Source organism: Glandiceps talaboti, chromosome 14 (assembly GCF_964340395.1).
Source record: "Glandiceps talaboti chromosome 14, keGlaTala1.1, whole genome shotgun sequence".
NCBI classification, from domain to species: domain Eukaryota; kingdom Metazoa; phylum Hemichordata; class Enteropneusta; family Spengelidae; genus Glandiceps; species Glandiceps talaboti.
This window is the reverse complement of record NC_135562.1, coordinates 24,264,740-24,277,129: the sequence shown is the minus strand read 5'-3', so window position 1 is coordinate 24,277,129 and position 12,390 is coordinate 24,264,740. Positions and strand designations below refer to the sequence as shown.

Below are 12,390 nucleotides of genomic sequence, written 5' to 3'. Positions count from 1 at the left end.
ATTTGGCTGTTGCCGTGGGTGTGGTTTTGTTGCTAGGTATATTTGCAAACATTTTATGAATGTTTATTCATTTGTCTACTGATCCCTGTTATCTTTGCAATACATGTAATCATTTGGCAGTTGCTATGGCCGTGACCTTGTTGCTAGGCACATTTACATATATTTACTGAATGTTTCTTCATTTGTCTATTAATCCCTGTTGTTATCTTTGCAAAATACATGATCATTTGGCTGTTACTATGGGCATGTTCTTGTTGCTAGGCATATTTGTATACACTTTGAATGTTCACTTGTCTAAGAATCCCTGTTGTTATCCTTGAGAAATACACCATCGTTTGGCTGTTGCTAAGGGCGTGGTCATGGTTGCTAGGGCCAATTGTGTTGAAAATCTGCAGAATAACACCTCTAGAAACATCTCAACAAGTTTCAGTCTTATTTCTTCTTCTATACACCCCCAAATGCATCCCCATTAAATTTCAGCCCAATCTGCTCAGCACTTTTAGAATTAAAGTTTTTTGAACAAAAAGACACATTTTTAGCCATAATTTGCATATCACTGATGAAATCATCATGTCATGAACAATTCTTAATCTAAACACCTCTAAGAATGTTCCAACTAAATTTCTGCCTGATCTGCCCAGTTTTTTTTTGAGTTTAAGTTTTTTGACAAAAATAGCACCAATGGCATTGTAGCACAACTATAGTTTTTAAAATTGTTTATCCACATGCTGATCCATACTAGGTATAGGTGTTCATTTGCTGAATTGCCTATCTAACCATGTTGTTATCTTTGCAATATATGTGATCATTTGGCTGTTGCTATGGGCGTGGTCTTGTTGCTGGGCACATTTACATACATTTTTTGAATGTTTATTCATTTGTCTATTAATCCCTGTTATCTTTGCAGTATACGTGATCATTTGGCTGTTGGTATGGGCATGTTCTTGTTGCTAGGCATATCTACATAAATTTTATGAATATTTATTCACATTAATCCTTGTTGTTATCTTTGTGAAATAAACCACTGTTTGGCTGTTTGTGCGTTGTCATGGTTGCTAGGGATATTTGCATACATTTTTTGAATGTTTACTCACTTGCCTATACTGCCCTTGGTTGTTGCTAAGGGTGTGGTCATGGTTGCTAGGGCCACGTGTGTCAAAATATTTGGAAGAAAATCTACAGAATAAAACTTCTAGAAACATCTCACCAAATTTTAGTCTCATTGACCAAGTATATTTTTAGATATAAATTTTGACCAAAATTTAATTTACACCTAATTTGCATATTACTGATTGAGATCAATATATGCTGAATACACTGTCATCTATGCATCCCCAGATACATCCCCATTAAATTTCAGCCCAATCTGCTCAGTAGTTTTGGAATTAAAGACTTTTGACCAAAAAGATGCATTTTTAGCCCTAATTTGCATATCATTGATGGAATCATCATGTCATGAACAAATCTTTATTCACTTACCCCTAAGAATGTCCTCACCGAATTTCAGGCCAATCTACCCAGTAGTTTTGGAGTTTAAGTTTTTTTGACCAAAAATCACATCTCTGATGCAATCATTTTCATTTGAACAATTTTCCAACTAGCCACCCAAAGTAACATGACCACCAAATATCAAAGCAATCAGTCCAGCAGTTTTTGACTTTAAGTTGTTTACACACACACACACACACAGATTAAAGACATCAAATCAGTTGACGAGGTAATATCATTTTGTCGAGCTGATAATGTCATTTGTGTAATTTCATAGCAGCTTCCAATATGTTTTTTGTAATAATCTTTCTGAAAGACTATATAATTCTGTATAGTACGACCACTTTGTAGCATATGCCATTATCTATAACTGTAATCATTATAATGTTTCAGTGATTTGTTGATAAAAACTGAAAAATTAAGACGACCTTGATTTTTTTACTTTGACCTTGACCTTGGATAACAAGTCATTGAGAATGACATAGTCCCCGCTATGATTGGGTTTTTAAGGAACTGGCAGTTTCCTACTCTGATCACGCAACAACACTTGTGAACCTAAATCAAACCGACTTAGATATGTTGTGTCTGCTTGTGGACATGGAACATGCCTACTCTTCAAGATGACGTGATGGAATAAACCATTCAACAATAAAGGATGGGTTGGGTAGGGGGGGGGGGACCTGTTCAAGCATGTCTGAGTTATGGCTTTGGACATGAAAAAAGTGCCAACAAAATGGCTGCCAGGCAGCCATATCGGATTGTATCACAACAAAAATTGATATGCACATGTATGTCATAGAACACTGTCCTAATGCCGACTTTGAATGAGATCTGTTCAAGCATGTCTGAGTTATGGCTTTGGACATGGAAAATTCGCAAACAAAATGGCTGCTAGGTGGCTATATTGGATCGTATCATGAAACAAATTGACGTGCATATCTCATGAATGCTATTGTATGTTGCCCCTGTACCAAGTTTGAAAAAAAAATGGTCCAGGCATCTCCAAGAAACGGCTCTGGACGGACGGAACCCAATCCATAAGTCCCCGTCCCAGACTTCGTCCGGCAGGGACTAAAAAAGATTATGTGTTCAGTGAGTTGCCCATTTCCTATATACAGAAACTTCCGTCATAACTATAGTACTTGGGGACCATGACATCTTCAGTATTGTCATATTTTGTGCAATTGCGGATCTTGATATCAGTTGTCTTGGTAACAGGATTTTGTAATAAAGCAACTCCAAATAGGCTGTTGCTGTATCTTTCCAGAAAGACGATATCATTTGCTATTTTGTGACTGATTTTCAGCTATAACAACTTTGCCTGATGTTAGTTACATAAAACTTTCCACCAGAGTTTTAATAAAAATATTAAAAAATAAGATGACCTACAATTTTGACTATGACTTTGACATTTGATCGAAAAGGTCATATGATCAATGAGTTGCCCATCTCTCCCAACATATATACACATACTTTGATTATGATTATAGCACTTCTGGGGCCAGAAATATGACGTTTTTTAATGTTTAGCATCCTTCAAAATAATGTTACCATTACTATGGTAACTGCCTCCTGTGAGTTTGCGCAAGAGAATCCAGAGGGGCAACATCAGTTTTCTGATGGCACAGATATTACTCTAACCAAATATGATGTCAAAAATTGTACTTCAAACCCTGTAAGGTAACTCTTGTTTTAAGCTACTTTTTGGACCTTAGCGTCCTGACTATATATAGAGGCTAGTGACATAAATGGTGTTTGTTGCTGTAGAAGGTGCACAATTCCACCAGATTCTTGTAGTACCTAATAAGTTATAACTGAACACACAATGACAATAACATTCTTATAAAAATAGTGAAATTTCTCTTACCTTGAGCCAGCAGAATGATTTTCAGCAACACTGTCACTCTCGTGTCGTGCTCGCTTTACCTACAAAAGAAAACATTAGGTTACAGTTCTGAAGTTCTTCTTCAAATTGTCTGTAAAACATATGTCTTGGTAAAAAGTATAATGTTTTAAGCAGTTATTACTGAGACTAATCTCTTCTGAAGTTCCATAAGATTTTCAATAACATACACAACATACCTTTGTTCTGTGATGCAAATCCAAAATTACAAGAAACTATGAAAACTCATTTTTCCCTTCTCTATTGTAACATGGTTACCTGGGTTAATTATGGTTTTCACCTCAAACAGTATTGAGTCAGAAACTATATATATTGGACATTTGGTAAGATTTACTACACATATTCTTTGTTTTCAAGTTTTCTTTAAAAATATGGTAACCATTACATTAGGGTATATATATAAAGAAATATGTCAACAATCAATTTAGATTGTCCTTCTGTAACCACCAAACCACAACCTTAGCAAAAACAGTGACAAAGAATGATTCTGAGTCACTGAAACACAATACCTACTCGGCATTTTTTGTCAGTCACAAACTCTGCAAATCGTTACCGACAACTCGACATTTTGTCTGTCACAAACTATGCAAATCCTTACTGACAACTCGACATTTTGTCAGTCACAAACTATGCATATCCTTACCGACAACTCAACATTTTGTCAGTCACAAACTATGCAAATCCTTACCGACAACTCAACAATTTATCAGTCACAAACTATGCAAATCCTTACTGACAACTCAACATTTTGTCAGTCACAAACTATGCAAATCCTTACTGACAACTCAACAATTTATCAGTCACAAACTATGCAAATCCTTACTGACAACTCAACATTTTGTCAGTCACAAACTATGCAAATCCTTACCGACAACTCAACAATTTATCAGTCACAAACTATGCAAATCCTTACTGACAACTCGACATTTTGTCTGTCACAAACTATGCAAATCCTTACTGACAACTCGACATTTTGTCAGTCACAAACTATGCATATCCTTACCGACAACTCAACAATTTATCAGTCACAAACTATGCATATCCTTACCGACAACTCAGTCTGTTGTACATAAATTAATCACACGGTGCAGCAGAGAAAGTCAGAATACATCAGCCATTCAATGAACCATTTCCTAATCAATGTTGACTTTGTCAAGACTTTTCATTAAATTTGTAGATAACTCTACAATGGTCAATAAAAACTGGCATGCTCCCACCAACCATTACATGACTGTACTTGTTGACAACAGACTATCATTCAAAATGTACTAAAATCAATTGATCGCATTCTTGTGACAAAACAGCATCCAAATTAACTAATGTGAGCATTCATCTGAGCTATGAACAAATTAAATCTAATCTAAGCACACAGATAATGGCTTTCATTGTTCTCTGACAGCCGTTATGATTTATACTGGATAAGATTATTAAAATTACCCACCCAAGGCAAGAGTAATTCATTAAATTTTCTATATGCAAATATCCAGCTGTGAAAATTTCCCTCAAAACTCATTTTCTCATAATAAAATTATTGATGAGTTTGGTGTGATGAATGTTAGAGAATTACAGTCTTATTATTTAACATGCTACAAAGGCAAGAATATATGTATTTGTGCATATGAGGCCAAAATATCAGAGTTGAGGCAAGTTTGTAAATTTGAAAACATTATAAATTTGGTAAGGTTGGAAATGTAATGGCCGTGTTGTTGTTATCAGCATTTTTATAATCTATCTGTGAGGTAAATTTAAGGACAGTTCCAAACTAAATTGTGATAGTTACTGTATGTAGGTTTTATTCAAATCTCACATAGGACAGTTACAAACTAAATTGTGTTACTGTTAGTTACTGTATGTAGGTTTTATTCAAATCTCACATAGGACAGTTCCAAACTAAATTGTGTTACTGTTAGTTACTGTATGTAGGTTTTATTCAAATCTCACATAGGACAGTTCCAAACTAAATTGTGTTACTGTTAGTTACTGTATGGAGGTTTTATTCAAATCTCACATAGGACAGTTCCAAACTAAATTGTGTTACTGTTAGTTACTGTATGTAGGTTTTATTCAAATCTCACATAGGACAGTTACAAACTAAATTGTGTTACTGTTAGTTACTGTATGTAGGTTTTATTCAAATCTCACATAGGACAGTTCCAAACTAAATTGTGTTACTGTTAGTTACTGTATGTAGGTTTTATTCAAATCTCACATAGGACAGTTCCAAACTAAATTGTGTTACTGTTAGTTACTGTATGGAGGTTTTATTCAAATCTCACATAGGACAGTTCCAAACTAAATTGTGTTACTGTTAGTTACTGTATGTAGGTTTTATTCAAATCTCACATAGGACAGTTACAAACTAAATTGTGTTACTGTTAGTTACTGTATGGAGGTTTTATTCAAATCTCACATAGGACAGTTCCAAACTAAATTGTGTTACTGTTAGTTACTGTATGTAGGTTTTATTCAAATCTCACATAGGACAGTTACAAACTAAATTGTGTTACTGTTAGTTACTGTATGTAGGTTTTATTCAAATCTCACATAGGACAGTTACAAACTAAATTGTGTTAGTTACTGTATGTAGGTTTTATTCAAATCTCACATAGGACAGTTACAAACTAAATTGTGTTACTGTTAGTTACTGTATGTAGGTTTTATTCAAATCTCACATAGGACAGTTACAAACTAAATTGTGTTACTGTTAGTTACTGTATGTAGGTTTTATTCAAATCTCACATAGGACAGTTCCAAACTAAATTGTGTTACTGTTAGTTACTGTATGTAGGTTTTATTCAAATCTCACATAGGACAGTTACAAACTAAATTGTGTTACTGTTAGTTACTGTATGTAGGTTTTATTCAAATCTCACATAGGACAGTTCCAAACTAAATTGTGTTACTGTTAGTTACTGTATGTAGGTTTTATTCAAATCTCACATAGGACAGTTACAAACTAAATTGTGTTAGTTACTGTATGTAGGTTTTACTCACATAGGACAGTTCCAAACTGTCAGTTACTGTATGTAGGTTTTATCAAATCTCACCCTTCCTCCTCCCTCCCCCTAGTTATTTTGATTAAGGAGTTTGCTTTACAAACTGATACATATGTACAATAGTAATCTCTGTTTTATTATTCTAACTTGTAACATTTCAAACTAAAATTCTCAATTGCTGTTTGTTCTACTATTTATTCGGACAAGAATATAATTTAGCCTAATGCATTTATTGTTAGAGGAAATTTTAAGTGTAATAGGATCTAACTCGGTCAACTGAGGTCAACTTCAAGTTGACCCCTGACCTGCAGGTCAGACATCTGACCCAAGTCTGAAGACATGTTGGATTTGTCAAGTCAATGTTCTAGGACTCATTGCACTGCTATGGCCTTTTCCCTTGAGATACTTACATTCACATACAAGTCAATACAATGCATGTATTTATGATAACACTATCTGTAAAGGACTGCATGTCTTATGCCACTTCTAACTGTTCATGTTTGATTTCTGCCTATCTTACACACCTCATACATTACAATCAAATTTGCTATGTGTAAGACCAATCTCAAATCAACATTGCCATGGAAACAACCTCTGAATTGATCAAGTGCTTAGGAGGCTAAAGTTAACACTGTGTGTAAGACCAACCTCAAATCAACATTGCCATAGAAACAACCTCTGAATTGATCAAGTGGAGAAGGCTAAAGTTAGCATTGTGTGTATTAAAGACCAACCTCAAATCAATATTGCCATAGAAACAAACTCTGAATTAACAAGTCATTGAGAATGACATAGTCCCCGCTATGATTGGGTTTTAAGGAACTGGCAGTTTATGTTGTCATTTTCTTGATATCACTACCCTCTCTGATCACGCAACAACACTTGTGAACCTAAATCAAACAGACTTAGATATGTTGTGTCTGCTCGTTGGACATGGAACATGCCTAGTCATGTTGTGTCTCCTCGTTCAACATGGGACATGCCTACTGTTCAAGATGATGTGATGGAATAAACCATTCAACAATAAAGGATGGGTCGGGTATGGGTGGGGGGGGGGGGGACCTGTTCAAGCATGTCTGAGTTATGGCTTTGGACATGAAAACTGTACCAACAAAATCGCTGCCAGGCAGCCATATCGGATTGTATCACGGCGAAAATGGATATGCACATGTATGTCAGGGAACACTGTCCTAATACCAACTTTGAATGAGATCTGTTCAAGCATGTCTGAGTTATGGCTTTTGGACATGGAAAATTCACAAACAAAATGGCTGCAAGGCAGCCATATTGGATCGTATCACAACGAAAATGAATATGAACATGTATGTCATAGAACACTGTGCTAATACAAACTTTGAATGAGATCTGTTCAAGCATGTCTGAGTTATGGCTTTGGTCACGGAAAATTCGCAAACAAAATGGCTGCTAGGCAGCCATATTGGATTGTATCACGATGAAAATGAATATGCACATGTATGTCATAGAACACTGTGCTAATGCCAACTTTGAATGAGATCTGTTCAAGCATGTCTGAGTTATGGCTTTGGACATGGAAAATTCGCAAACAAAATGGCTGCTTGGCGGCCATATTGGATCATATCATGAAACAAATTGACATGCATATGTATGCCATTGTCAGTTTGAAAAAAATCGGTCAAGGCATCTCCAAGAAACGGCTCTGGACGGACAGACGGACGGAACCCAATCCATAAGTCGGTTGGGACTAATAAAGTGACGAAGGCTAAAGTTAACATTATATTTTGACTGAGCCTTATTAATAATATACCATTATACTACCAGATTTAAACTGAATGCCTTCCGTAAAGGTATAGACATGCAATTTCGTGATTTATGCAAGAAATTTAGCTCTATATCTGTGATTTTTCAAGTCGCAATGAAAGTTAGTTGTCAAAAATGTTGTTCAAATGCCCGCCTCCTATTCTCAGCACAGGAAAGCTTGCCATCCTCAACTTCACTTGGCTTTTGTGATCCCCTACATACATGGGATATGAACACCTGTTTTCACGGCAAATAATAAACGAAATTGAAACCCACATAACATTGCTATAATTACGCATCAGAAAGTTTACATACTTCATGGTAAGCATCGTAACAGTTTAACAACTTTAATACAGTGAAGTGATACGCTATTATTGCCCTACTTCGTCACTGGGTAAAGTGTATACATTCCTGTTTCGACCGACAGACGTACTATCTGCTCCAAATCCTATAAGTTTCTGCTTCCAACTTTCATCAACTTTGTCACATATAGTTTTTATCAAGATTTTGTTGAGTGGCGCACCCTCACTGTACACTAATTATATAGAGGTCAATGTATAGATCACCAGTATCGATACATTGTTGCGAACCCACACAATGGACTGCTCAATAGACATATTGATTTTTACGTAGGCAGTGAACAACAAAGTTGAAGGCCATCGTATTTTCCATATTTTGACCACAAACATTTCAGTATAAATAATAGATTATTACACTTGATATAAGTATGTGAGAGTATATTTATTTCCTGAGATAACGAGTTAGATAAATGATTACAAACCTTCCAACAAACAGCGATAGTTTGTTATCGGGAGAAATCGGAAAAGAACACGGTAAAAAGGAGATGGTTCGAAGTCAATATAACACTTCCTAAACTTCTAATCAAAAATCTAAAAAGATACGATTTCTCTTTATTCATCTGTGCATTGTTCATTTGGTTTCTCAAAATATAAAATTCAGATCTGGACCGAAACTAATCGATATATATTTCGATATACATACATTTCAATACAAGCAACCCGAATACTTTCAATGGTCTAGAACAAAGCCAATCAATGTCGGAAAATTGGGGAAAAATTGACCCAATTAAACCACTTAGTGCACTGCCCAACATTGCAACACAGTAACAACATTTACTTTTCTCATTTGCATTGTTGTGATATTATTTTTTACGAATAAATGCACGCGTTCTGACAGCAAACTTGCCCTCAGTATCTTAAAGATATTAAAACAAAGAGAGAAGATTTTCAATTTTGATCGAGAGCCAAAGTCACAAAATTGATTGACTTTCATATATGCCTCACATGGTCAAATGCCAAATCATGATTAAAATACTATCTCTTGAAATGTTTTTGTCAAAAAGCTATGAAGATAACCAAAATTGGCTACTTGACCTTGAAGAAGACTTTTTAAGGCCAAAGGTCAATGTCTTAAAAGAAAGCTCCTATTTGATAATACTGGTGTAGGCGCTTGAATGGAGTCACAATGTAATACTCTGATGATGCATATTGTGAAAATTAACAACAAATATGGCCACCATTCAGCCATATTTGATTCATTTGCATCAAACAAAGAGACAAGCACAGGGGTAGGTAAGGATTCATAGCGATGATCCAAGTATTGCTAGCTAATTAATGAAACAGCTGCTAAGAAACAAATTCTCTGTAGTTGCGATATTAGAAGCTATGTTTGACTACAAAATTCAATGAGCTACGTTATGACACACATACGTGACAAAATGATGACGTATTCAACATGGCGACCTCCAATCACGTCACTCCAGAACAATCGAAAGGTAAGAATTTTCCTTGATTTCTACATTTCAGACCAATTTTACATTCGCATACAGTTTGTGTTCTGGGAGTAATGGGTTTAAGAACCGGTACGGCAAGGAATTTAAAATATTTTTCATGTTGTTCAAACAAATGCGTGAATAACTTCAGCCACTGTGACAGGCATGGCATAGAAAGGGCGAGAGTTTCAAAGAATACAGACTTGTTTTTAGTGATATCAAAAATACCACCAATGGTGTTGTAGCACAACTGTACAGTTTTTAAATATGTTTATCCATATGCTAGTCCATGCTAACAATAGGTGTTCATTTGCTGAATCCAGTTGCCTATCCAACCTGTGATGTTGCTATCTTTGTGATATACATGATCATCTGGCTGTTGCTATGGGTGTGGTCATGTTGTTAGATATATTTGCATACATTTTTTAATGTTTTTGTTCACTTGTGTATGAATTCCTGATATTATCTTTGCAATATACGTGATCATTTGGCTGTTTCTATGGGCGTGCTCTTGTTGCTAGGCACATTTGCATACATTTATTGAATGTTTATTCATTTGTCTTTCAATTCCTGTTATCTTTGCAATATACATGATTATATGACTGTTGCAATGGGCGTGGTCTTGTTGCTAGGCAAATTTACATACATTTTTTGAATGTTTGTTCAATTGTCTATTAATCCCTGTTGTTATCTTAGCAATATATGTGATCATTTGGCTGTTGCTATGGGCAGGGTCTTGTTGCTAGGCACATGTGCATACATTTTTTGAATATTTGTTCAATTGTATATCAACCCCTGTTGTTATCTTAGCAATATATGTGATCATTTGGCTGTTGCTATGGGCATGGTCTAGTTGCTAGGCACATTTGCATACATTTTTTGAATGTTTATTCATTTGTCTTTCAATTCCTGTTATCTTTGCAATATATGTGATTATTTGGCTGTTGCTATGGGCGTGGTCCTGTTGCTAGACAAATGTACATACATTTTTTGAATGTTTGTTCAATTGTCTATTAATCCCTGTTGTTATCTCTGTGAAATAAACGACCATTTGGCTGTTGCTATGGGCATGGTCTTGTTGCTAGGGATATTTGCATACATTTTTTGAATATTTACTCACTTGCCTACCAGATGACGTTATTTGAGCAAGATATACTGCCATTCGGTTGTTGCTAAAGGTGTGGTCATGGTTGCTAGGGCCAATTGTGTCAAAATATTTTGAAGAAAATCTGCAGAATAACACTTCTAGAAACATCTCACCAAGTTTCAGTCTCATTGACCACATACTTTTTGAGATAAATTTTTGAACAAAATTTACATTTTTACACCTAATTTGCATATTACTTGTGAGATCATTATATGCTTAATAGTTCTTCATCTATACACCAATAGATGCATCCCTCTTAAATTTCAGCCCAATCTGCTGAGTAGTTTTGGAATTATAGGTTTTTAACCTAAAAGACACATTTTTAACCCTAATTTGCATATTACTAAGGGAACCATCTTGTCATGAACAAATCTTAATTTACTCACATCTAAGAGTGTCCCATCAAATTTCATGCCAATCTGCCCAGTACTTTTGGAGTTTAAATTCTTTGACCGAAAATCATATTTTTTGACCCAAAACCCACATCTCTGATGCAATCATTTTCATTTGAACAATTTCCCAACTAGACACCAGAAGCAACATGACCACCAAATATCAAAGCAATCAGTCTCGCAGTTTTTTACTTTAATTTGCTTACACACACACACATCCACACAGACAGACAGACAGACACTTTGCCATGCCTATAGTACGTACTACTGAACCTTCCATTCAGTTGTGCTAAAAAATGGCGATTAGTATGTTACCTTTGTACCAGGTTTGGTTGAAATCTGTCAGTGCATGCCACCGATATGAGGGTGAATGCACGGATGGAACCCAATGTAATAGCCCCCTCCGATCAGTGCCTATTGGTGGCTAACAAAGGAAAGCATTCATATCTTTTTTCTTAATCAGGTTGCAGTATATCTATACATTCCCCCTACCTTCCTCTCTGTCTGTCTGTCTGTCTGTCTGTCTGTCTGTATGTATGTATGTATGTATGTATGTATATATCTCTGTTTGTCTCTGTCTGTCTGTCTGTCTGTCTGCCTGCCTGCCTGTCTCTCTCTCTCTCTCTCTCTCTCTCTCTCTCTCTCTCTCTCTCTCTCTCTCTCTCTCTCTCTCTCTCTCTCTCTCTCTCTCGTCTCTCTCTCTCTCTCTCTATATATATATACATATATATATATTTATAATATACCTAGTGATAATACTGTGCCATGATTCGCTAGAATCAGTCACGTGATCGGAAAATAGAATGACTATTTCCCTAGGGAAATAGTTCCATCACCTTTTAAATGGTCACGTGACCACCGCGCGTTCACAGCAGGTCAAAATGGCAGCTTCA

At 35.7% G+C, this 12,390-nt stretch overlaps 1 protein-coding gene across 9 annotated transcripts in view; it reads right to left on the bottom strand.

Moving 5' to 3' along the window:
• Nucleotides 1–12,390, bottom strand: part of LOC144446048 (protein phosphatase EYA1-like) — a 441,648-nt gene that overhangs the window by 143,076 nt on the left and 286,182 nt on the right. For all 9 annotated transcript variants that reach the window (XM_078135730.1, XM_078135731.1, XM_078135735.1 and 6 more), the window contains one exon: nt 3,356–3,414. In XM_078135730.1, coding sequence (XP_077991856.1) covers nt 3,356–3,414 — 59 coding nt within the window. The remainder of the gene's footprint in view (nt 1–3,355; nt 3,415–12,390) is intronic.